At 43.1% G+C, this 27,875-nt stretch overlaps 1 protein-coding gene and 1 long non-coding RNA gene across 5 annotated transcripts in view; one reads left to right on the top strand and one right to left on the bottom strand.

Annotated features, from left to right (window-relative positions):
• The window catches only part of MSRA (methionine sulfoxide reductase A), a 419,965-nt gene that overhangs the window by 149,178 nt on the left and 242,912 nt on the right, over nucleotides 1-27,875 (bottom strand). For all 4 annotated transcript variants that reach the window (XM_075923252.1, XM_075923251.1, XM_075923250.1 and 1 more), the window contains one exon: nucleotides 21,251-21,355. In XM_075923252.1, the coding sequence (XP_075779367.1) occupies nucleotides 21,251-21,355 (105 nt within the window). The remainder of the gene's footprint in view (nucleotides 1-21,250; nucleotides 21,356-27,875) is intronic.
• LOC142827725 (uncharacterized) lies at nucleotides 131-27,865 on the top strand. The gene is made up of 3 exons (XR_012902431.1): nucleotides 131-189; nucleotides 20,608-20,757; nucleotides 27,751-27,865. It is a non-coding gene; the product is annotated as an uncharacterized LOC142827725 (long non-coding RNA).

A 27,875-nucleotide genomic window follows, 5' to 3' on the forward strand; every position in this document is an offset into this window, starting at 1 on the left:
ACTTGGCATTTCCTCTTTCTATTGCCTGCAATGCAGGGCTATGAGGGAAGCCTCCTAGAGGCATGGGTCCACTGCACGTAAGTGATAGGCCCATAACGAGGTCTAACATCTTGTTTCCTTCATTACTGCAGAGCAAGGAGAAGAACTTTGTCCCAACAAAGCAGATGTGGGAGCAGACTTTGTTTAGAGGTATGTGAGAAGTATCTGGGCAGCTGGTGGGGAGTGTTTGTATTATAATTATTATTTTAAGTAGCTCCATTTCCTTAAGAAGAGGTGCTAATCTCCAGCTGATGTTCTCCACTTCTGCTCCTAGAATTAATTTCCACTCAAAAAATAATTATAATGTTTCAGCATTTTATGGTTACTGAGGCGAAATGGACGGAATCGCTTCTCAAGACAGTAAAAATATCTTATCATAAACCTGGAAAGGCTGACTCAAGACTGTTTGAAGAGCGTGCTCCACTTCTATCTTATTCTCTATTAATTCACACAGATATAGCAATGCTTAAATGTATTCCTGCACTCTCTTTGACCTTTGTGTGAAGTGTATGAATATACTTTAGCCCATAGAAATCTACTAGTTAGTCTTTCACACAGTTTGGTGGAGCATGCCTATCTGGCTGGCGGGTTTTCACAATCCACTTTGAAACCCTAATTTATTATGCCTCTTAACCGGGAGTAGACTGAAGAGAAACACTGAATGATGAATAAATAAAAGGGATCATCTGTACTGGTATCACAACCTCTGTCCTGTAGGCAGAGTGGGATGAAATCTTTTAACAGAAAAAAGCACCATAATGCAATTATGCAAATGAAGCACAGAAAAGTCAAATTCCAGCTTCATTTGCACTTTTGAAGTGCCTCATTTACATCCCTCTGTCGACAGAGGGATGTAATCTAGACGTAGCCTCCGTGGTAATGCAGCCATGCCACCTTGAACCATGAGCCGATCAGAGAGAGCTAAGCAGGGATGGGTAAAGACATAATTGGGATGAGACCTTCATTGACTAATTATGAAGTTATATTGATATATGATTATGTCGTAATCTGGTGTGTCTATGCTGCACCCTAGGTGGAAATAAGATACGTAATTTGCCTATCTTATTTCGAGCTTATTTTGAAATAGCTTATTTTGTAATTTGGCGCTGTCTACGTGGCACCAAATTTAGAAATAACCCACTATTAGAAAACGTCCCTTATTCTTTGTGGAATGAGGTTTACAGGGATGTCAGACTAGTGAGCCCAAAATAACAGGCTTGCTGTGAAGACACAGGATAGCTATTTCGGGATACTCCATTATCCTGAAATAGCATTGCAGTGTAGACGTAGACTAAGTCAGTATTAAACCAATGTCCCAGCTCCATGCCAGAGTAAACTGAAAACTGAAGCCTTGAGTAATGCTTGCTTTGCAGTTTTCATAAGAGTTAGCGTTTTAGCCCTGGTTCCCTTGCCAAACTCCAGCTTGGGTTGTTACATTATTTCTACCTATTTTCTTGATGAAGTTCAATTTAATAGATAGAGAATTATGCATTCTTATTCTAATTTATTCTTGCTGTACATAGCTTATTGATTTCGCCTCTTCACATTTCTCTGGTGAGGGAAGTGACCCCTATATATAAAATTCCTGTATTAGCTTATAACATGTGAGATGCTTCTAAATGCAAGGTGCTGTACAAATGCAAGGCATAGTAATATGAACTTTCAACAGTCAGGTCATTATACTATAATCTGCTGTCCAGGGTAAATGGAGTTACTTTGTTTTTATTTACCTTGAACTTATTCTGAAAACATAACTTTGTAGATGGGGCCGAATGAACCCTGTCTGCATTCTAAAAGCCTCAATGCCGACCACAAATACAAAATACCTTTTAGTGTGTGTTTTGCTGGAGAAGACCACGGATATTCATTTTAGCTGTCTAGCCAGCTGAGATGTAATCCTGACATTTTATCACATCATGCCCCACATCTTTGTCTCCACCAATAATGCTAATCTCAAGCACCAACCTGCCTCACAATTGTTCCTCATTTGAGGACTGTTACTACTGTCCATATTACAGTGGTATTATTGATCTCAAACACTGGGCCTCATTTACTAGGCACTTGAGAAATATTTAGTGTCAGACAGCTCCTGTCCGAAACAGCGTACACTCTAAATAGACAAGACAGACATAGGGAGAGAGGAGAAATCAAGGCACAGAGATGAGAAGTGTCTTGCTCAAAGTCACGGGGCAAGGCAGTGGTAGAGCCAGGAACAGAATCTTGGTTCCCTGATTCCCAGTACAGTGCCCTCGCTACTAGACCAGCAGCCCTCTTCTACTCCCACACTTCATGACATGGAGCTAAATTTGGTGTTCCAAAATTTGGGGTTACAGAGAGATGCAGCAAAGGAAGTAGTAAGTTTCCTTGACCCATGTAAGTTTCCTTGACCAAAGATTCTTGTGTCCCTTTGATGGGGTGCCCACCCACACTGGTCTATAAAGAGTTACTAGAACCCTAGGAAGGTTGTGCAGAAAATGGCCAATGAGAGAGGGGCTCTGAGAAGCAGCCAATAGGGGCCAGGCTGGCCCATATTAGAAGGGCTGCAGAGTAGAGCTGCTTTAGCTGCTTCCTGGAGCTTGAGGAGGGAGAACTAGCTGCCTTGCTGGCTGAAGGTAATAAGTCACCCTGGACAGAGCAGTGCTGCAGGCAGATTCCTGGGAAGCTAAAGGCAGCTCCTGGTAGGCTGTGAGATCTGCAGGCTGAGGCCCTGAAGCAAGGACAAAAACGGTGCTGAGAAGGTGGGAAAGTGGCCTAGGGAAAGCCATTCGGGAGTTGAAGGAGACACACCTAGTAGGGGCCTTTTGCAGGGTCCCTGGCCTGAGACCTGGAGTAATGGGTGGACCCAGGTCCCCTACCCATGCCACTGAGGAAGTGGCCAAATAATTGGCTTCGGTTGCCACTGAAAGAAGTGACTGGACAGTGAACTGCAGTTCCCCCAGAAGTGGAGAGAACAGAGAGTAACACTGCTGGAGGGCTGTGTCCTGAAAAGGATGCCACAGTCCTTGGAGCAATACAGATCCAGGAGCAGAGGTGAAGATGGGCAAGACATGACCAGAAGATATTGCAGAGTTAATTCTCTGACAGCCAGCAGGAGGCGCCATTGTGGTGAGTCTCACCCTGTCACAAGCCCTTATTTTAGGTCTCTCTCACACATCTTTAAGAACATAAGAACAGCCATGTTGGGTCAGACCAAAGGTCCCTCTAGCCCAGAATCCTGTCCTCTGACAGTGGCCAGGGCCAGGTGCTTCAGAAGGAATGAACAGAACAATTATTGAGTGATCCATGCCATCCTCCAGACCCAGGTTCTGGCAGTCAGAGGCTTTGGGACACCCAGAGCATGGTGTCTCCCATTTGAGCTTTGGCAGGTTGAAAGGTGTGACTGTCATTGTCTATGAGTCTCATACCATCTTTATATTTCTGCCATCCCATCCCTTGTCTGCAATGTCCTCCTGAGCTAGTGACCTTTCCTACCTCTCTTCTTCATGCACCTTCTGAACCCCAGTTGCACTGTTGATACCTATAAGAAATCACCCAACTAACATCAGGTATGGGGTATAATTACAAATATAACAACTCAGAGCTCTCAAGAGGTGCTCAGAACTAGCTTGCAACCATGAAAGTGTGTTAATAATACTTTTATCTTATCTCTTCCTTCTCTCCCATTGTCTTGCCTAGAATTAGACAGGGACTGTGTCTTGGTGCGTGTTAGTACAATGAGCCCAGCCTTGAGTCAATCCATTAGGTGCTCCAGAAGTAACAATAATAAATTAATGAGCTGCCTTTAGATGCAGACAAACTCATGAGACACCGCACTCAAACAAGTCAAGTACTCCCTTAAAAATATGCTAGGGAAAATTGTAGGCAGGGAAAAACAGTCATTCGTTGAAAATATTGTTGTTTATAAGAGACCGCAGAACTGACCTCTTGTACCTAATTATACATGAAAAAAAAGATTAAAAGCCTACTAATAATCACTGTAAACGATGATTAATGGTGCCATGCCTCATTGCTTCGGATTTCTAGACCCAAGTACAGTTAATTCACAAGTGAGTTCTCCGAGGAAAAGAATATGCAGCATTTTGTTGTAACTTTGTGTAATGTTTTCATTTTATGTGGATAATGAAGAGCTCACCCAGAACGGTGCAACAAGGAAATGCTTATCTCTAGTTCTACACAGAAAGGTCCACATCCAGCTGTCTTTATGTACTCTAAATACCCAGGCTGTGTCTAGACTGGCAAGTTTTTCCGAAAAACGTCTACACTGGCCGCTTGAATTTCCGCAAGAACACTGACTTCCTACTGTCTGAAATCAGTGCTTCTTGCGGAAATGCCATGCTGCTCCCGTTCGGGCAAAAGTCCTTTTGCGCAAAGCTTTTGCACAAAAGGGCCAGTGTAGACAGCTCAGATTTGTTTTGCACAAAAAAGCCCCAAATCACGAAAACGGCGATCGGGGCTTTTTTTTCCACAAAAGCGCGTCTAGATTAGCACGGACGCTTTTCCGCAAAATGTGCTTTTGCGGAAAAGCGTCCGTGCCAATCCAGACGCTCTTTTCCGCAAATGCTTTTAACGGAAAACATTTCTGTTAGAAGCATTTGCGGAAAATCATGCCAGTCTAGATGTAGCACCACTGACTCCATGAAGACAATTAAGCATCAAAAAACCCTAGATTTGTCTGTGACAGAGTGAGGTCACAGAAGACCCATCGCCGGTGCCTCCCGGGTTGCTGACACGGCCACTGCCACACGTCTTCCCTCTCTCTGGGGCTTCTCACCACCCAGTCCTGCTGGGCCAGTTCTGCTGGTCTCCTCCAGCTGGGGCCCCGAGCTGAGATCTCGGCCCCCTAAGAAGCAGTATAGACACTGAACCACTTCAGGTCCAAGGAGAGTACAGTTTTGCACCCAGCTTCCTGGGATACCCCTCCCCTCACGGGATCAAAACCCCCAATGAATTACTTGGGTAAGCCCCCTTTAGCAATCAAAGGGGAAATGTACTCACTGGTTGCCCCCGAATGTAACAATTATTTACACTGGGTTTGATAGTAAGTACAAGTGATTTTATTAAGTACAAGCAGTAGGATTTAAGTGGTTATAAGTACAGGCATAGAAAAACAGATTACCAACTCAAAAGACACCGAAAACGCTTAGCTACCTATAACACTAAAATCCTCAGCACAAACTGGCTACGTCTACATTGGCATGATTTTCCGGAAATGCTTTTAATGGAAAAGGTTTTCCGTTAAAAGTATTTCCGGAAAAGCGCGTCTAGATTGGCAGGATTCTTTTCCGGAAAAGCACTTTTTCCGGAAAAGCGTCCATGGCCAATCTAGACGCGCTTTTCCGCAAAAAAGCCCCGATCGTCATTTTCGCGATCGGGGCTTTTTTGCGGAAAACACTACTGTACTGTCTACACTGGCCCTTTTCTGGAACAGTTTTCCGGAAAAAGACTTTTGCCCGAACAGGAGCAGCATAGTTTTTTCCGGAGAAGCACTGATGATTTTACATTAGATCGTCAGTGCTTTTCCGGAAATTCAAGCGGCCAGTGTAGACAGCTGGTAAGTTTTTCCGGAAAAGCGGCTGGTTTTCCGGAATAACTTTCCAGTGTAGACACAGCCACTTAGTATAAACTCACCTTAAAACTGTTTCTGTTCCAGCTGCACCTTCAAAACCAGGGAAAATCCCACTTCCCCTAGGGTCTCTGCTTCACCCTTCTCAGGAGTGTCCAGCCAGCCCAAAGACACAAGTCTCCTACCTTCCTAGTCTTTTTAAAGAATTCCCTTGTTGCATGGGGAGTCACCTGGTCGCTCCCCACCAACCACTGCTAAGACGTAAGGACAAAAGGCTATTTGCATATGACTGCCCAGATGCTGAGGCCTCCCTGGATGACTTTTATTCACACATTTAAAAACCCATGAAGTATTCCCTACTCCATATGTCTAATTTTACACACACGAGTAATACATACATCAAAATAATTTAAACGGATTCAGCGGATTATGGCATGAAGATTGACAGGTTACATCAAGTAATTTGCTCAAAACTCTGGTCATCTGAAGAAGTGGGCTGTGCCCACGAAAGCTCATGATCCCATCGACATGTTTTGTTAGTCTAGAAAGTGCTACTAGACTATTTGTTGTTTTTTAAGTGTATCCTGTACAGACTAACTTGGCTACCCCCTGAAGCTTTGAGTTATGTACATTCATGTCCATAAGTCCATCTCATAAGGCATTGGTGTGAGGGGAGGGGGTGAACCATCACATTGCCTACAGAGAATCAAAATCAACAAGCCTGAACAAAGTAGACGTCCCTCTCTTTTCCCTCCCTTCACCCGCAGCCCTGCAGGAACTAATAAACAAGCCAAAAGACCCCTGGGTCACTTTTGATACATCAAAGTCATTTTCCATGAACTAGTTCTCAGTGGTAATGGAAATACTAAACAAAGACCAATCGCTCCAGGTGAGTAGCAGGTGTACGCTACTCCAAAACACTGGAGACACAGCATCTTCTTCCACTGCGGACAAAGAATGAAACCTAGCATTATCTCTTTTCCAGGGCAGTATTTTGCTCATTCTGGAGATATTAACAGATAAAGCTAACTGTCTGCAGTCCAGGAGGACTGGATATCACATTCTTGTCACATATAAAATAAATAAGTTACAATGGCTTAAAAAGCAAAAAGAAATCATAACCCAATTGGACTTTTGCCCTTGAGCCAGAATTGATTCAGTCCGGCTTACTTTATAATGCAAACCATTCAGCCATCTTATCAACCACTGCGCTTGCTAACACTCTACTTCATTAAAAAGATGCAGTGTCAAATATCAGCTTCTTTCTGCAATATGGAAAAAAAACAGTCCCTGAACTGGAAATACAGGTCAGAAAAAGTCTATTCTAATGTATTGAAATAAAAAGACCTTCTTACGCAGGTTAGATCATGGCAGCTGAATTTCCTGAGGAAGGAAAAACAATCAAGTTTTTACTTTTTATGGCATAGTCAGGGTTTGAGAAAGAAGAGGGGGTGGGAAGAGAAGCACATAATTCAGGCATGCTGAGATCAGTTCACTTTGGAAACAAAGTTGGATTCGCAAAGCCATGCAGAAATTCACCATCAAAGGGAGTAGCTATCCCCCTGACCAATCCCCACTGGCAAGGAACATGCTTGCCCCTTTGCATGGATGGCTAGAAAATAAATACCTCATGGACCTGTGACCTCTTCCCCAGAACATGATGATGATGGACAGGGGACTACAAGACAGGTTGGCTGCGAGGTTTGCCTGTTCCTACCTAATGGCTGCTCTTCACTGTAATTTAATTGCCAGGGGAAGGAGCTAGGGGGGCATGAAGACACCATAAGCTTCTAAGCTCCATAAGCTTTGCATATTGGTACTCTCTGGGATCTCCAGGCAGTACTGGAAGTAATGACAATAGCTCCCTTCTGCCAGCACTCTGTCATTTCCTGAGGTTAAGCTGAAAAGGACAAAAAGGGGAGGCCTAAGCTCTCCTCAGGAACCCCTCCAGTGAATAATGTGTTGTGGTAGGGCCATTTTCATTACAGGTTGAACCTCTCAAGTCAAGCACCCTTGGGACTTGACCAGTTCTGAACCAGAGAATTTATCAGACCACGGGAGGTCAATATTGTCTAGCAGCATTGCCAACATTTCCACTGCTGACTGGGCTCTTAGAGGACATTAAGGGGTGAATTAGAGCTAAATAACAGCACAGAACACTGAGTGCCAGGACTGGTGGCTATACACAAACTTTATGAGACCATGGGAAATTTGGACACACCCATGAAAAGTGGGCATCCGGCTCATTAAAATCATTCCGGACAATGGATGTTTCCGGACCAGAGAGTTCTGAACTAGAGAGGTTCAACCTATATAGCTCTCCCCTCTCAACTAAACTTCCTAGCTAGTTATCCTTTGTTTTATATTTGCACTGCTGATTATTTATTCCTACAGGAACCAATACTCTTTTGTCTCATCTGTATCTCATCATATCGATTTCGGCCCATTTCTCTATCAACACTGGGCTGTATTTTATTCCAAAAGCCTCCCAGCTTTGTATTTAACGGAGATTTCATTAGCATCCATCCTCCAAGTCGTCAATGAAACCATTGAATAGTATTGTACCAAGAATGGACCCCTGAGGCGTGAGAAATTCTATTTTGAATAATGTTTGATGTGTCTGGTGACAATAGCTTTTGCATTGTTGCTGCTTATATATATATATATATATATATATATATATCAGGTAATGCACTGGAAGTATTAGAGTCTCACAATGACACTTGAAATACATGACAAAAGTGCAAGATGCTTTACCCTGGAGAGTTGCCAGACTCTTTGTAAAGTATAGAGGAAACAGAACAAAAATGTGAAAAATATGAGAACCGGTAACATTCTACATAGCTGAAAGATTCATCTTTTCCTCTGTTCTTCAATTCCTAAATGAAGTTATAGGCCTGTAGCAGAATATATAATGCCGGTTAAGGGTCATTTTTGCATTTCATAGGTGTACAGCTGTTCTTCCACGGCTATAAGTAGACACATCTGCTCATTAGCAATACAATGCAATGTCTAATGTCTAATTTTAATTATTTGCAAATGAAAGATTCCTTATGCAGTGTCTGAAAAAAAGTACAGTCCTTCAAAACTAAATAAATATGCACTACCCCTTGCAAATTAACTGGGTCAGCACACTGAAGACCAGATATTAATCTGCAGAATTCATGTATTGGCATTGGGGCTTGATGCTAAACTGTTTGGAGGATCACAGAGCAGAGAAATAGTTTGTAGGTCTCCTGCTAATGACACTGTCGAATACAGGAGGTTAAACACCCACCACATCATGGATCTTTGTAACACAGAGTACATTTTACATGGACGATCGTTGAACCATGCAAAACAGACTCCTCTGGTGTCAATCCCAGTTTTCCAGGGGCTTATGGAACTTGTAGACTAATTTTGGCCATAGACAAACAATGACAAATTTGTCTATGTAAAGTAAGATACCTGCCTCTTTGAATGTAAGTGAGGCTTGGGGACATACAGGGACGCTAGTGACCTGAAACAGACGGAAAGTAAATTAGACAGTTATGACAGGATTGCATGTTCTCAGAGAAAGTACAGAGAAGAATCTACCCTATGAGTTTTATGAGGCTAAAATGACAATCCCTTAGTGCACGCTAGAAGGGGATAACCCTAAAGTAAGACAAATGAAACTATTAGGTTAATTAAATTAAACTGACTTTAATTCTGAATGAATTTGTGGAACAGTGATGACAACCAAATGTCCCTATGTAGAAATCTAAAAGTTATTTATTAGTTCATTTTAATATCCCAAGTGTAATCAATATTCTAAGCTAACCGTCAAACCTTATCAGGTCCCCTCATTTAGGAGCTGCTCCAATGACCGATCCCTGTCGAATCATAGCAAAATTCTGTTTTTCTTTCTAATTATAGTTAATAATATTGATACAGGTTGAACCTCTCTAGTCTGGCACCCTCAGGACCTGACCAGTGCCCAATCATACAATTTGCTGAACTACGGGAGGTCAATATTGTAGTGAGCAGGACTCTATTTTTATTTCACCAAGCTGAATAAATGGAGCAGCTCTTGCAATGCTGCTTAATAGTATATGTCTGTACTGATATACCATATATAAAACTACACCTAGCCAAGGGTTACTAGCTCTCTTCGGGTATGTCTACACTAACCACCCTTGTTCGAACTAGGGTGGCTAATGTAGTCATTCGAATTTGCAAATGAAGCCCGGGATTAAAATATCCCGGGCTTTATTTGCATGTTCCCGGGCGTCGCCATTTTTAAATTACCGGTAGTTCGAACTCCCTGTCCACGGCTACATGCGGCATGGGCTAGATAGTTCGAACTAAAGCCCCTAATTCGGACTACTGTTACTCCTCCTGCAATGAGGAGTACTCCTGCAATGAGGAGTAATGGTAGTCTGAATTAGGGGCTTTAGTTTGAACTACCTAGCCCGTGCCGCGTGTAGCCGTGGGCAGGGAGTTCAAACTACCGGGCATTTAAAAATGGTGGCGCCTGGGAACATACAAATAAAGCCCGGGATATTTTAATCCCGGGCTTCATTTGCAAGTTCAAATGACTACATTAGCCACCCTAGTTCAAACTAGGGTGGCTAGTGTAGACATACCCTCTATAACAAAGTGTTAGTGTCGTTACATAATTTTACTGTATTGGCACAAGGCAATAAGTACAGCCACTACCTGAGTTGCGAACGGTCGAGTTGCGACCATTCGCACTTACGACCAAAGCTCCCATAGAGTGGTCGTAAAGGCGGTCCCCGAGTTACAAACGCGACCCGCGCTTACGAACAGCGTGGTCACGTGGAACTCAATGGGGTCAGAGTTATGAACGGATCAAGTTACGGCCAAGTGTTTGGTCCGTTACTCGTTCATAACTCGGAGAGAGGCTGTAGATAAAGCATAAAAAACTTACTTATGCTTAGTAACATTAGCAGCACTTCCACTGCTTACTGGGCTTTTAGAAGACTGTTAGGGGCAAATCAGAGCTAAATAACAGCACAGAACACTAAGCGCCAGGACTGGTGGCTGTAAACAGACTTTACAGGATCATGGGAAAGTTGGTCCCACCCATGAAAAGCAGACAATCGACTAACTAAAATCAGGCCTGACCACTGATGTTGCCAAACTCGAAAATGCCAGACTAGAGAGGTTCAACCTGTACTTATATTGAAGCATTTTTTCAATTTCTATCCATTTAAATTTTCAATTGTGGGAAACTGGAGGGGGGGGGGGATGTGCTGGAATAATATTTATGTAATTAGAGTGCACATTGAGATTCAAAAAGTTAAAGGTTATAATTATTAAAACACAAGCTGTCAACATCACTTGCCAAAATATATGAAGTAAATGTCCTTAAATCAAACTCTAAGTTCTCAAGCAGTATTTCTTCCTTTGCCTCGCTGTAAATTTTAATGATCATCAATGGAAATATTTTTTCACTGGGGGGGTGTTTGTGTGTGTACGCATGCATAAACTGATTTTTACCAATAAATATCTAATCCCTCCACAGTTAGTTATAGAGAAAATTTGACGGATCAAAGATTCCCACTTTTCAAACAGGATCTTTTAGTCTTCCTCATTAACACTCAATCAAGAATCCCAGCAATCCTGAATTAGGCTTTTGTCCAGGGAAATTTGTAACCTAAGTGGAGACTTCCACCTCATTTCAGAGGCAGAAAACCCAGTAACTTGTAACTTTGTGGATATTAATATTGTACATGGTACTGAATGACAAAATTCCTAATCTCTGACCATGGCTACTAACAGCAACTTGATACCAACTAGATCAACATTCAAAAGCCTTCTCAGCTGACCAGAATCAGGGGCAATATGTAGAAAAGTTTTTGCCCTGGACTCAGGAAAGAACTACAATATTTGTGTTAGAATTTGCGTGTCTTTGTATCAGAGTCATAGATATACCTGGTATTCTTGTCAGGGAAAATAACTGGTATTTACTCCATTTTGGGGGAAAAAAGATAACAAAATGGAGACCATGATGGAGATTTTTGAATAGACAGATCTGTTCAAGAAGTGTGCCAGCATATTATTTTCCATTGCAAGATGAGACACTGGATCTATACAGTAATGATAGTGAACTTTATTGCAGGAATACATTACACAGAGTACCAGAGAGGGTCTCTAGCCAGTTGGGTCAGGAGTTTCCTATTCATAGTCTCCATCATGAAAATTCAATCAAATAAAGAAGAGAAATCTGGGAGTGGCTAGAGATCAAGGTGAAGAATCCTTTCCACCCACTAGCATTATTACTGCAGATGTCTGAAAATGGTAAGGACCTAGAGGGAATTTTTCCCCTGTCTTACAAAATAATGCATCTGTAAAGTAATGGATCAACTATTTCTATTCAAACACCTCAGCTAGTGCCTGGTGTTAACAGTATCATATATACTGCACCAGTCAAAAACATGTCCACTGCAAAAGAGATTGCATATGTAGTATATATCCAATCTTCCAAAACAAGTAAGTTACCGATATTCAGACATGAATAAATTAATGTCATAGAAGAATTTTCTGAAGCCTTCACAATCCAGTATTAACTGCCCTGCCAGTGACCTGCCACTGCACCATCCATCCATCTCCTCTCTAGTTGTCCAAAATCACAGTGACCCTGCACTATTGCTTCCATAATAATTTTCTCAAGGTTATTTCCAACTCTATGCCTAACAAAGCACAGACATTTACACCTGAATTACATCATGAAGGTCTGTCTCTGCAATAACATTTCTAACACAGGCATTCATCTTTTTTCCATCAAAGAGATACGCAAGAGTCTTCACCAGAACTATATTTCAAAAACTTCAATATTCTTATTGTCAGCAGTATTAACTTGTCACAACTCTCATCCATTAAATTGCCATGGAAAAAGTTAGGTTTGTACATTTTCAAGATGTAGTTTTCCATGCTTTCTTAAGGGAGACATAGCTGAGCGAACCATCCCCAGTTAGCTGATTTCTTTGAAAGTGTGTTCTTGGTTGAATATCTATGTCCCCAGATAGTTAAATTCATTAGCTGCCTCTTCAGATTTTCCATTAATTGTGGAGTCTATTTCAATCCTGGTTTTTTGTCACTCATGTCAACAGGAATGCATTTTGCTCTCATTGCATTCAGGAATAGTCCATATTCTTCATTGTTCGTCTTAGCGACTCCCACATTCTTTGCATTGCATTTGTGGTTTGTAGCAGAGAACACTGTCCCATCAGCATATCTCAGGTTGGTGAAGAGATGTCCACCAGTGGAAATCTCATCTGTTTCCACTTTGTCTCGACCTTCTAAGTAAATTCTACATCTATATTAGGTAGGTTTGGAGACAAAATACCCTCTTGTCTGAAATCTTGCTCAATGGAAAACCCTCACTGCAGCCTATCACTGTTTGTACTGTGATCTGTTGTTGGTTGGTGAGACTTGTGAGGAGCTCAATAAAATGCTTTGGAATCCCCATATCTGCCAGTATCTTCCACAGATTGTCCTGTTAGACAGTATCAAACCCTCTTGAGTAGTCAGTGAAGCACATGATCGAGGGGTGACTGTGCTCCCTGCATTTTTTAGCAATGTGATGGATATTTGCGATTTAGTCACACATGCCCGGGCACCTTTTGAAACCAGACTGTGGCTGTAGTTCTCCTTCTATCCTTTGTTTCATGTATTCCTAGATTATAGAGAGTAGAACTTTGCACATAGGATCATAGAACACTAGAACTGGAAGAGACCTCAAGAGGCCATTGAGTCCAGTCCCCTGCCCTCACGGCAGGACCAAGCACCATCTAGATCATCCCTGACAGGTGTCTGTCCAAACTGCTCTTCAATATCTCCAGGGATGGAGATTCCACAACCTCCCTAGGCAATTTATTCCAGTGTTTAACCACCCTGACAGTTAGGAAGTTTTTCCTAATGTCCAACCTAATGTGCACTATCAAGGAGAAGGCACAATCTACCTTTAATAAGGACAGAAAAATTCTCAGGGCGTAGCCGTGTAAGTCTGTAATTGAAAAAAATTAAAAAACAACAAATAGTCCTGCAGCACCTTAGAGACTAACAAAACATGGAAATGGTGTCATGAGATTTCATGGGCACAATTATCCTCATTTAGCATTGACACTGCAATTGATAATATTTTTCCCCATTTTTCTTCCATCTCCTTCCCTCCCCATCCCCTCTCTTTCTCTGCTATTTATTTGCACCCTAGACTCCTTCTGAAGAAGTGGGTTGTGCCCATGAAAGCTCATGGTACCATCTTGTTGGTTTCTCAGATGCTGCAGGACTACTCGCTGTTTTTCGAGTTTTTTTCAGAAAAATTCTCTTCATTCAAAACCCAGACAATTTCTAGTCATTAAAGATTTTCTGCATTTGACAATCCATTTCTGCAGGAATGTTATCTCTTCCTGGTACTTCCACAGGCTTCATTTTCACAGTACCACTTCCTTTCACAGGATTCACGTTTCCGGCCCTAACCGCTTCTGTTGTCCTATATTAGAAGAGGTGAAGCATCAGTCATGTCTCCACCTCCATTTAATATCACCATTAGTGAAGACTCTGCTATCATGTTTGATTTCAGGTAAACTCTTATGGTAAGAAGTCTGACCCCCATGAAAATACATTTTGCCCTTATATTTGCTCTGGGTTTGTCAAGTCTCCCTTTGACTTGGTCTGCTCAGTTCCTTATGTTGTCTTATGCTCTTCCATCTCCGAGCCTCTCTCTTGCATCCTGCATCAGTTTTCTGCCAGCAAAAGAGCTTTGCGGTTAAGCATAATGCAGAATATCTGAATTTAATTAAATGTCTCCCTCTCTCATTTTGTCAATCCGGACCATTACTTTCCATTACTCCTTTTCTTTAGGAGAGCTCAACGTCCCCCTTTCACATTCAAGTCACCGAATATGTTAGTAAGTGGCATTTAGGCAAGTCGTTTTTACAGCTTGATCAATCACGTCATCGTCAGTGGCTGTTGCAGGGCATAAGCTGTTGTGATAGACATTCCTAGGCTTCACGCAAAGGCAAATTGCAATAGTTCTGTCATTCACTGGATTATATCCAAGCACATACTTTGTCGCCTGGAATAAAATCAGGAGAAAAAATGGGTGCGCATGTTTCTCTTACCCCAAATATTACACTGTGTATTCATCCATTAACCTGAAACAACCCCCGACCCTTCCAATGCAGCTCTGAGATTCCACATTCTTCTATTTTACATCTTTCCAATTCCTTGGTCACAAAGGTGAGGCTCCCTTCGTACTTCTATTTTACATCTTTACAATTCTTTGGTCACAAAGGTGAGGCTCCCTTTGTACATATTCCTCACAACCCATGTTCTACTCGGATTTGTTTATGAAGGTTCAGGTCATTCTTTTCCTTTCTGAATGAGTTGGTACAGCCCCATCATAACCATAGTCTGCATCCTTAATTGCAGAAGCCTCCAATTCAGTATAATGCCCATTCCCAGCTTCTGACAAAACAGAGGCTAAGGACACTGTTCCTGCTTATCCTGGCTAATAAGCATTAATGGTCCTATCATCCATGAATGTATCTAGCTCTTTTCTGAACCTTTTTAGGGTGATGTTTACCGGTTAACTGGGTAACCTTTCACATCCCTAGTAGGAAACAGTATGAAAAAATTCCTGCTCTTCACAACATCCTCTGGTGAGTAGTCCCACAAATTGACTATGCACTATGTGAAGAAGTACTTCCTTTTGTTTGTTCTAAACCTGCTACATATGTAAGCGGGGGAATGGTCCCGCTCTTGTGGGGAACTTTCCTGGCTTCTATACACCCCGGTGAAATGAACCAGCGAAAGGATCTGAGTCCCCGCTTCCACTTCCTTTACCCCACGGCTCCCTGATCCTGAGGGCTCCCCCTCCACTCTCCTGAGTAGCAGAGCCCTTGAAACCCCAACAAGGCTGGGCCCAGGTTTCCTGGGGCTTAATCCCTGACCTTGTAGTCACTAGGGGCAGGAGTTAGGGTGTCCCCACTCCGAGGTGCTCTCTTTACACTGCAGGCCTTCTTGGCCCAGTGATCACTTCATAAGGTTCAAAGCAAATACAATTTATTAAACATCAACTGATTAAAGAGAATAGAATAAGAAACAATGAGAATGGTTAAATGAGAACACACAGCCCTGCTCTGTAGCACAGGGACATCAACACAGCAGTCTGCAGAGTGTAAGGACAGTTCACAGTCTCTTCCTTAGAAGCCCTGGATGTGCTGCAAGGGGCTGCAGGCTGGACACGCTTGCACTGGCAGTGACCACACAGCCTCAGTCTCTAAGTGGCCAGACCCCTCTCCCAGTCCAGAGCCTTTCCCCACACTTTGCAGGTCCCAGTAGCTCACCACATCCAGCTACAGGCTGTGCTGCTTGGCCAGTTCCAGCTCCTTGTGTTGCTTCTCTGTTCCTTTTGGCTTTCTGAGCACTGCCAGTCTGCTGCTCAACACAGGGTCTGCACTGCTTGGCCTGTCTGTGTCTGGTTCTGTCGCTGCAGGACTTCTTCTTGTACTCCTCTCTCAGCTCTCTGTCTTTGCAGGACCTCTTCTGCACACAGCTTGTTTGTTCAGAGACAGAGCCAGAACAATCCCCACTTACAACCTGTCAGTCAGGCTGAGCTGGAGTGTTGACTGCTTTCCATTGTCTCTGGGGTCTGTCAGTCTCATGAACCCTTCCCCTTCTGAAGCTGGTAAACCAAAAAACTCCCACAGAGTTTTAGTAAGGGGTAACAGTCCCCTTACACATATTAATTTCATTTGGTGACCCCTTCTTCTTATATTGTGGGAATAAGTAAATAACTTTTCCTTATTCACTTTCTCCACACCTGTCATGATTTTATAGACCTCTCTCCTATCCCCCATAGTCTCCTTTTCATCCTAGAAAAAAAGTCCCGGTTTTTTAAAATCTCTCTTCATATGGCACCTGTTACAAACTCCTCATCATTTGTGTTGCCTTTTTCTGAACCATTTCAAATTCCAAGAGATCTTTTTCAAGACGAGGCAACCACATTATATGCAATATTCAAGATCTGGGTGAACCATGGATTTAAACAGAGCCAATAAAATATTCTTTGTCTTATTCTCTATATCTTACTTCACATGGCAAAGGCCTATTTTTGGGGAGAAAAAGATGTGAGTTACATTCCCACAACCACAACAGAACACCAGGTGGCCAAACTACACAGCACTCTCAAAACCAAGCACTCCTAAGTGGGAAAAGACTGTTGTTTTTTGACAAAATGAGGCACAGAAAAGTTAAGAACAACATTTTTAAAGGCTCTAATTTTTAGAGGCCCTGGCCTGATACTGAATTGTCTTGAGAGCTGGTGCTGCATGATGGAGCAGAGCAGATTTTTATGCTTATAAAATCTGTGAATGACACTTGGCAGGGAACGGAATGGTTGCAAGTGTATAAAGGACAGAAACAAAATTTTAAATGATCTTGATTAACTGATTTCAGTTCAGTTGACTGATCAGTTCTCCAAGAAGAAATTCAAAAGACAAGTTCAAAATACCACACTTAGGAAGAAAAACTCACATGCCCAAATACAATATGGAGAAAAATTGGATAGGTGGTGGTACTGCAGAAGAAGATCTGGAGGAGTTACAGCAGATCACAAACTGTATTTAAGCCACCCATGTTGTGCAGTTGTGGAAAATATTCAGGGTTAGATTAATAGGAGTCAGGTATCAGAGGGGTAGACATATATCCACAAAAACAAGTAGGAATTCTGTGGCACCTTAAAGACTAACAGATTTCTTTGGCCATAGCCATGCATCTGACAAAATGGGGTTTTGCCCATGAAAGCTTATGACCAAATAAATCTGTTAGGACCTCTCTTCACTATAAGGAAGATCGCTGGTGCTGCAATCAATCTTCCGGAGTTTGATTTAGCATACCTAGTTAAGACACACTAAATCAAACTCAGAAGGTGCCTCCGCCAGCATCCAGTACCCCTCCCTTTGCGAGTAGTAAGGGAAGCCAACAGGGGTATTTGCTCCCATCGGCCTCCCACTGTAGGGACGCCACCAAGCTCATCTTACGGAAAGAAGACTCCAGCTCCTTGTTCTATGTAACTAGAGTTGTATACCGTAAGCCAACCTGTTGGGTGTAGCGTAGACCTAGCCTTAGTCTTTAAGGTGCTACTGGACTCCTTGCTATATTAACAGGAGCACTATATATTAGGCATAGGAGGTAACTGTCCTGCTTTGCTGGGCAGTGCTGAGGCCTCAGTCTTCCCATTTTAAGAAGTGGACAAATCAGAGGAAGTCCAAAGGAAAGGTACAAAAATGAGAAAAGGTTTAGAAAAACCTCATCTGTGAAGAAAAGCTTTAAAAAACTAGACATAAGTAATCTTGACTAAGAAGAGAAGAGTGAAGAGTGATTTAATAAGTCTTCAAGTATGTCATGGACTTTTATGAAGAGGATGGAAATCAATTGCTTTCTTTGTCCACTAAAGATAGAATAAGAAGTAAACAGCTTACTCTGTAGAAAGGGATAATTCGGTTAGATTTTTTTCCCTAATATTTAACTCTAAGGATAGTTAAGTACTGAAAGAAATTACCAAGGGCAGTTGTGGAATCACCATCATTGGAGGTTTTTAGAACAGGTTACACAAGCACATAGCAGTGATGGTCTAGGTCCGGGTCAGTCCAGCACAAAGGCCTAGATGACCTCTCAAGGGGCCTTCCAGCTCTACATTTCCACGATTCTATGCACTATGGGGAAGCTGCCTTGACAGCCAGAGAGTGAGGAAAGGGCTTCTGCCTACTTGAACAAAACCTGAATCTGATGTTTAAATAAATGCCTGTGAAAACTGGTAGGCCAGAGGTTCTGAACCTTTTCACAGAGCACCTTGTGGATACCGCGCCTTCCACTCAATATTTTGTGTACAAGGTTCATCGCTGTTTGCAGTCTCCTTATACTCCTGGTGCATCCTGAGCAAGGTATGGGGCGTGGCTCCACACTGTCGGAAGGGGCGGGGCTTCAGGCAGAAGTGGCAGGGCTGGGGCGTGTTGTGCCTCCCCCTCTACCCTGACAGCTCTCAGCACCTCCTGGAGCATACTACATGGAGCTCTGGTGGCAATTTAAAGGGCCCAGGACTCTGTCTGCTACTGTATAAGCAGCAGTGCCTCCCTTTTGACTTGCTAGGCCCTGGTGCGGTTACCCCATTTGCCTCACCCCCACCTCTTGGGGGGCTTGGGGCAACTACAGCAATTTCTGACAAAGGAAAGCATTGTGGGAATTCTTGATTTCGCTGCTGGGGAAAAAAGAAAGACGTGATCATCATGAGACCAGCCATTTCACAGTGCATCACCTGAGCAAGCTGGGGCTATAAAAATTCTTAATTGATCCACAGAACAGGCACAACACGGACTGTGGCGATACAAACTTCCCCACATTTTCCACCAACAGGCCACACAGCTGACTTAGGTAAAAAGCTCCTAGAAATGGGACATAAGCTTAGGGTTTAGGGTACTATTAGGATGTAGCTCACATCAGAAAAACCACAACCTAGGGTGAGCTTATGGTTTGAAAAGCATGCATTGTAAAAGGACCTAATGCACTGAACACTGGTGTGTTCTAGCCTGTATCCTAGAATGCAAAACAAAACCTTGCAATGTAAGGAGCTGATCCTATATATGCTAGCTCCTTCTCACACAAATAATCCTATCTGAAGATAGTGGTTCTGCACATGGGACCACTCCTGTGAATAGAGGTTTTTAGGATCAGGCCCTAAATCAGGGGTGTCCAAACTTTTTTCAAAGAGGGCCAGATTTGAAGAAGTGAACATGCGTGAGGGCCGTCCCCGCACTCTCAGCCCCAAGGCGGAGGGCCCGCAGGGTCGGAGGCGGGCGGAGAGCGCAGGGCACGTCGGCCTCACGCCGGCCCGGGGCCAGGGCGAACCCGCAGCCGAGCAGGGGAGCGGGGCTGCGGACGTGCCCTACAGGGCAGGCTCTAGGACCGCAGAGGCCATGGGCGGCGGCAGCGGCGCGGCCGGAAGCGGCGCGCCAGTTCAAAAGAGCGCCGGGGAGCCAGGAGAGGGGGAGGAAGCGGGGGCCGTATTAAATCGGAACACGGGCCGCAATTGGCCCGCGGGCCGGACTTTGGACATGCCTGCCCTAAATGAAACAGACCTATAGGGAATGTCTACACTAGCCCCCTAGTTCAAACTAGGGAGGATAATGAGGGCGACCAAAATTACAAATGAAACGTGGGATTTAAATATCCCGCGCTTCATTAGCATGTTCCCGGGTGGTCGTCATTTTGGAAATTGACTAGTCCGGAAGAACTGCCCGCGTCTACACGCGGCAGTGAAACGGGAGTTCGAAGTAAAGCTCTAACTCGAATTAGCTGTTATTCCTCCTGGAATGAGGTTTAATAGATAATTCGAATTAAGGGCTTTACTTCGAACTCCCATTTCACTGCCGTGTGTAGATGCAGGCAGTTCTTCTGGGCTAGTCAATTTCCAAAATGGCGACCGCCTGGGAACATGCTAATGAAGCGCGGGATATTTAAATCCCACGCTTCACTGTAATTTTGGTCGCCCTCATTAGCCTCCCTAGCTCGAACTAGGGGGCTAGTGTAGACATATCCATACAGATCAGGAATAAAAGTCACCAAGTGACCTGAAGGTCTGAATCTGAAAACAGTGCCAATTTTTAACATTTTCTTTTTATTTTCTTTAATGTTTCCTGAAAACTGGACTGAAACCTTCAGGAAGCAGATCTCCAAATATTCAAGAGTTATAAATAACAAGGCACAAATGCTGCCTCCCACATCTCTTAACATAGGGACTCTTTCCCTCTTGCCCCACATCCTGTTTTCCCCAGTGTCCACTCTAGTGATTCAAGCTGAGACCTGTAGGATCCCATGAGCCAATATAAGAGGAGAAAACACCCCTCACACACATCCTCCCTCTTAAGAGCATCCTTTTTAATATTAACCACATAGCTAAATGCATGACAACTGGGGTGAAAATGTAGAAAATGACTTATTTTTATGTAATATTTCAGGGCATCATATTGGAGTGAATGTTCGGAAACAATATACACATGTAAAATGTTTTCTCAATACAATTCATCATTCCTGTTTGAACAGATGTGCATAATGTTATCATGCTGCCACTTCCAAGAGGATGAATTAAACCAAAAGGCTTGAATAAGGTAAGAAGCTAATACGCTGAGGCTGGTGGTACCTTTGAGCCTCATGTCTTTCCTCCTTTTGCTCGTTTTCTCTAATCATAACAGATACCCACCGTAATTTAAAAAAGATGAAAAATGTGAAATGTATGGAGGGTAAAGTTTCTATGCATGAGTCAAATTGCCAGCTCCGAAGCTGCTGAGAAATATGCTTTAATTTAGGAGACAAAAGAGAGCATTACGGAAAAATTGTCATAATCAAAAGTGAGAGGATTTTCTATTGTCTAGTCTCTTTCTCTCTGTGGGAATTTTCCCAGCACAGACAGCTGTAAGGGGGGAGGGGTATTGTGAGCATCTACATCCTCTTTCTCCCTCTCCCTCTGTCAATAAATGTCTGCAATCATATTCTTGAGCTCCCATGTGATTTCAAGGTTCATCTCTTCCATGCAGCTCAAACACTAATTATCCCAGCTGTAATTAGTAAGATAATTAAATACTGGCTCACTCATCACTCTACCTTGTGTCGGGTCATGATTCTCCCAGAAGACCTTGAGCAGATTCTGAAATCTGATGTTTTCTGGCTGATACACGACTCGCACAGCTTCTGTGTGGCCAGTTTTCCCTAAAACGACAATACAGAACTCGACAATGTTAGTAACAATCAACGAAGGCACAGCCAACACATGAAGCACAATCTTTTTGCTTTCCCAAATGCAAAACGGTAATTCATTTGTGTTTTCATCTAACCGAACTGTAGCCCCAGGCTCTTTTACAGATTCCTCCATGACAGTGTTCCTAGTCAGACAAACTGCCCGTTTGGATAAGGCCCATCAATGGACTAAACTCACTGATGAATAAGAGCAAGCCCATCATAAGAATTCAGCAACTTTCAGAAAAAATGTAAATTGTGGTTAAAATATTCCTTAAAATATATGAAGTCAGTAAAGTCACTGAAGGCAAAAAAACAAATGGCATGAGCCTGTTAGACAGTCTCAGAAACATGACTGCAAACGATCCTCTATTGCCACACCACAGAATACCAATGGGCTTCAGTGACAGGCGAGTGCCTGAGCACTAGGACAGGAAACGAAAAGGAGGTAAGTGCACAGCAATGCACACAGAAAGAGATTATTCGTATTTTTGGCTACTTTATGAGTCCTCCAGCAGCCCTTACACATCCAAGCTTCCCAAAACCTGAAGTGAAAGTTCAAGCTTCCCAAAACCTGAAGAATCAGATCAGTTAACTTTCTTTTATGATAATGACTAAAAGACTTAGCCAGCATTGCTCGGGTCCTTCGGGGCAGAGGGAATGTGGGGGGCTCAGGACAGGAGACTGGGTGTGTATAGGGGAGCAGAAATCAGGGTTGGGGAGTAAAGAGAGGCTCAGGGCAAGGGGTGAGGGCATGCTGAGGGCAAGGGTGGGGGTGCCAGAGTCATGGCAGGGGATGGAGAAGTGTGGGGGGGACCAAAGAGGGACGGTGGGCTCAAAGCAGGGGATGGGAGTGGATAGCGGCTGCTCCCTGGGACTCGGGCCACGCAGCACAGGGCAGAGCGGGGTGGTGGGGCTGTGTAGCCCGGGGCAGTGGGGATCACAGGTCTGCTGACTGGCTTCTCCCCAGGAATTACCCGGTGCAGTTGGGGCCATGCATCCTGGCTAATGGCTGTTCCCTGGGGCTGGGGCACTTGCTGCCCCCACCCCCTGCATGATCATTCTGGAATAGAACTGTCTCTGCTATCACACCCCTCCCTTTCTGTTTGATGAAAACAATCACATTCCACGCACATCCCCTTGTCCTGGCACAACCAAACCCTGAGTTTGCTTAAAGTTATGATCAGAGGAACTTGCATAGCATGTTTGGTGCTCCTAGCTCTTATCAGTTAGGAGGTGTTCTTGAATTAACGGGCTCACAGTCGGACAGATGGACACAATCAGATGCAAAAATCTTCTCAAATGTCTAGTAGATTTAACATTTCTATTAGCATCATGCACATGCTCCTCGGTCAGGATCAGGCCCCCATCATGCTAACATTGTACAAGCCCATACAAAGAGTTTTCAAATGAAGAAACGGTTTCCTTTATTTGTGTAATCTTTCCTTAAGTGTAAAAAATACAAATTTTATTCTTTGATGAAATCCACATATTCAACACCAATAAAAGACTCTGGAAATGTTGACAAGGAAAAATACTAGCAGTACTCCATTTTGCTGGGAAGGGGATACACCACTTGAATACACAGAGCTAGACTTTGATCTCAGACACCAGTGTAAATCTAAATTAATTCAATTCCCTTCAGTGGAACTGGTCTGGATTTACAGCAGTGAAACACACAGAAGAATCCGGGCTGCTGACGGTTTCTGAATTAGCTGCTACTGTTCTAAGTGTCGCTGGGGAAAGCTCTGTAAAGACATTTGCTTAATGCTCAGCAGAACTGAAAAAAGTAAAAAAGAGAGACAATAATGGGGAAAAATACATGATGGCATTATGTCAATCGGAGATGCCTCCTACTTTCCAACCTCAACTACTGCAATCATTTGTGTCTGCTTTGTCTCACAGCTGAAATAGAGAAGGGCAAGGAACTGAGGAAAAGTAAAGTAAGCTAAAGGAGGGAGTATAGGCTAGATTCAAGAAGAGACCTAAAATACAAGGATTAAATTTAATCTGGAAGATAGAAAAGTAAAAGGGGCTCTGACAAAGGTGCACAATAAACAATCATGAAAAGTACAGTGAAATCCAACTGGGTTCTAGGTGTCCTATCTCGTAACACAATAAAGAGACACTCAGAGCATGTCTACACAGCAGGGCTAAACTCGAAATAAGTTACGCAACTTGAGCTATGTCAAGCTATTTCGACTTAAGGTACGCAATTATTTCAATTTTTGGCGCTATCTACACAGCAGGAAGTCCAAGTTAGAGCACTCTTCCTCCGACTTCCCTTACTCCTCATATAAGGAGGTTTACAGAAGCCAGAGTAAGAAGTCCATTGTTTCGAATTTATTTTGAAATACTGGGGTTGCTGTGTAAACGCACACTATGGGTGCGTCTAGACTGGCAAGATTTTGCGCAAAAGCAGATGCTTTTGCACAAAAACATGCCAGCTGTCTACACTGGCCGCTTGAATTTGCGCAAGAGCACTGACGTTCTAATATAAGAATTCAATACTTCTTGCGCAAATACTTTGACACTCCCGCTCAGGGATAAGCCCTCTTACGCACGAATACTTGCGCAAGAGGGCCAGTGTAGACAGGCACCTTAATTTTTTGCACAAGAAAGCCCGATGGCTAAAATGGCCATCGGAGCTTTCTTGCGCAAATGCGTGTCTATACTTTTCCGTTAAAAGTATTTCTGCAAATCATGCCTGTCTAGACGCAGCCCTCATGATTCCAAAATAATGCTGCTGTGTAGACATGTCCTCAGTAAGTTTAGTAGCAAGTACCAGGAAATTATTTTGTACATGAGAATGGCCATGCTGGGTCAGATCAAAGGTCCATCTAGCCCAGTATCCTGTCTGCTGACAGTGGCCAATACCAGATACCTCAGAGAGAGTGAACACAACAGGTAATCAAGTGATCCCTCTCCTGTCATCTATTCCAGCTTCTAGTAAACAGAGGCTAGGGATACCATATAAACCAAGCTACTTTCCTCTGCATGATATTTATCAGACAAACACAGTGATGGCCCAATTCTACCTTCACCTGGGCAAATCAAATTCCAAGGGCAGACTAACACTAGGTTAACAGAGAAGGGTTAGGCATTTACGTGAATAAAAATAATTCACAATTTAAACTTGGTTACACAGGCCTCCACCATCAGAGATGCATTGCCAGCAAACTGGGGTCAGCAAGGAGATTTTCACCCAACAGTATACGCGTAATTAGCTGGCAGCACTATGAAAGGAGGAAGGGTCCTTGATGCACAAGTACAGGGTAATGTCACTATGGAAAGTGGAGGAGCAGATAAATGGATGATGGTCTGTTCCAATATGGCAATTATGACTTCTCTACGTATGGCAGCTAAAGATGAAAGCTAAGGGAACAGCTGCTAACAACATCAGCATACATTGCTTCTTTTCTTTAACTCAGTGTGAACTTTACAAAAGGATCTTATCTCACCAACAGGAGTAAATAGCACATCTAATCTGGCCAGCTTTAGATCAGAAGACAGTCTCTCAAAGAACTTCAAAACAACAGAGCTTCCACCTTTCCTCACAACTGGAGCCGCAATTACATGGCGTCAGCGTACTTTGTTCTGACTAATCTTGGAGCTCAAAGAATCCGTTTGCTGATTTTCCTCTGAACAAGACATTCGCGGTGCTGCTTTGAGAAGTTTGGCCTGACCTCAAGAAAAAACCCTTGTGATGTGAGGCTGCAGGAGGGCGGGATGATAGAATTCGAGCATGTCTAAAACCGATATCCCTCCTCAGACAGAACACAAGGGGACGATGTCTGCTGGCCCTGTGAGATTCACCTTTAATTTTCCTCAAAGCCTTTACGCAATAAACTCCCAGGGGATTTTCTTCCATAACATGGCCTGAAAGTTACTGCTACTCACAGCACCATTAACCATTCCACACAGAGTACTTACCTGCAAGGTGCAGAGCAATTTCATTTCCCACTGACTTTGATGGATACCTCAGCAATGATTTGCTATACAGATGCTGACAAGCACCATAAGAACATAAGAACGGCCATACTGGGTCAGCCCAAAGGTCCATCTAGCCCAGTGTCCTGTCTACCGACAGTGGCCAGCACCAGGTGCCCCAGAGAGGGTGGACCGAAGACCATGATCAAGCGATTTGTCTCCTGCCATCCCTCTCAAGCCTCTGACAAACAGAGGCCAAGGACACCATTTTATCCCCTGGCTAATAGCCTTTTATGGACCTAACCTCTATGAAATTATCTAGCTTCTCTTTAAACTCTATTATAGTCCTAGTACTGCACCATGCAGTATTGGGTGCTCTCAGCTGCACTGGAAGGAGCACCGAACACGGCTGTGGCAGGGGAACGAATGGAAACAGGGCTCCTGAGAGTATTCTGCACTCCAGCTAGGAGTGATCCTTCAAGCAAGAGCAGACAGACTCGTGTTAGTGGGGCTGAATGGTCATGTTAAAATAGCAGTGGGGTGTTGCAGCTTCGGCTGGAGCAGGGGTTCTTAAGACTAGAGGGTTGGGTTGGCTTGCAAACCCAAGTTGCAGCCCCAACTGGAAAATCCAAGCTGCTCTTTTTAGCACACTAGCTCCAGTCTTTGGTTCATAGTGTCCTCAGTTCACCTCTTCCTCTCGATTAGCTGGTTTTTCATAATCATCATAAAGTCTAATATGTTACCCAGAACCAAGCTTCACTTTAATTTCCAATAGGAAGTTGTAATAAGTATGAATATTTTATCTCCCCCCCCACAAAGTCAGCAGTTTACATCGGTTTTTTTTCTTCAAAGTGGTTTATTCTATCACTGTGTAACTCCAGCAGGTGGAACTGAACCTGGAACTTCTGGAGCTTAGTGCACGAGCTTCTACCGCTTGAGCTAAAAGCCAGCTGGCTCCCAGCGAAGGCTGTAAAGCGAACTCATTCTTCCTCTCTGTAAGTGGTCTAGGTGCCACACTAAAAACTAGGCATCACTAAATGAATGTAATCGGTAGCAGGTTTAAACCAAACAAAAGGAAGTTTTTCTTTATGCAGCACACATTCAACTTGTGGAACTCCTTGACAGAGGATGTGGTGAAGATCACGACTTTAACAGGGTTCAAAAAAGGAACTAAATAAATTAATGGACGTTAGGACCAGCAATGGGTATTGGCCAGGATGGGTAGGAATGACGTCCCTAGCCTCTGTCAGAGGCTGGAAATGGATGACAGGAGAGGGATCACCTGATGATTACGTGTTCTGTTCACTCCCTCTGGGACAACTGGCATTGGTTACTGTCAGAAGACAGGATACTGGGCTAGATGGACCTTAGGTCTGACCCAGTATGGTCATTCTTTATGTTCATACATGGGACAGTATGCCACACCTAGCAGGTGTATGGGTTAAAACTACATATAATTTAACTGAGTGTTAAGTGGGCAAAAAATCCTTTATTGATAGAGACCATTGTCCGATCCCTCTACTTTCTACAGACAAGTCTACTTGAAAATCAAAATAAGCTTAGCCAAAGAAGAACTTAAACTGCTGGTGAGAAGACTGTTTGCCAACAAGTGAGTGTCTATCTCCATTTGCTTGAACTGAGTTGCAAAAAGTTCTTTACAAGATTACCGAGAAGTTGCTAACAGTTCCAGGGCCTAATCCATTTCTTTCCACTTTATCCTTGTCAGTGGAAATATTTTAGACTTAGTGCTCATCCAGCAATTCAATCTTTTCATTTTTACTTAAAAGGAAACATGATAGAGGGTTTACTTAAAATACCCCACTACTCAGAAAAACATTACAATGTTTGATTTCAAGAGCCCTCTCCTGCAATCACTGCAGGCATAGAACTCCCTCGAAGTCAATGGAAGCAATATTGGTAGAAGGACAGCAGAAGCATGAGGGATGTGATGTGAATTCAGAAAAAGTTTAATTCCGATTCAGAAAGGAGCAGCAGGGATAAATGGGTGTAATGCTAGTATCTGAAAGTGTTTCTTTATAGAACATTTTAAGACAGGGGATTGCAAATATTAGATAGCCTGGAAGATAAAAAGAAGCGAGAGCAAGGTAATTCAGTATCTATGCTTTTCAATTAGACTGCCAGAAAGTGGAACTTTCTCCTTTTGTCATGAGTGTGATTTCTATCTTGAGGATATAACTGAAGAGAAAGTTAGGTGTCAGTAGACATGCCAACTCTCACAATTTGTGAGTCCATAAACCAGTGTTTCCTTTAGAACAAAACCATGTACATCTCAGTCCTTACTATTTGAAACCAGATGAGAAGAATGATATTGGTATTAAGATGATTTCTGTTTAATGTCTACCCTGCCATTCAAAATGTAAACCTTCTAACAATCAGAAACATATAAAATATGCATAATTATGTTGTTTGCCCAACAGATTACGATTGCAGTGAAATAAAAATGCAAAGAAGAGAATAATCAATATGGTTTCACAAAGGACTGCTGAAAAACAGGAGAATAAAAACAACCACGACTGGAGACAGAGACAACAGAGGGAACCTA

The sequence above is a fragment of the Pelodiscus sinensis genome, chromosome 3 (genome assembly GCF_049634645.1).
Source record: "Pelodiscus sinensis isolate JC-2024 chromosome 3, ASM4963464v1, whole genome shotgun sequence".
Classification (NCBI taxonomy): Eukaryota; Metazoa; Chordata; order Testudines; family Trionychidae; genus Pelodiscus; species Pelodiscus sinensis.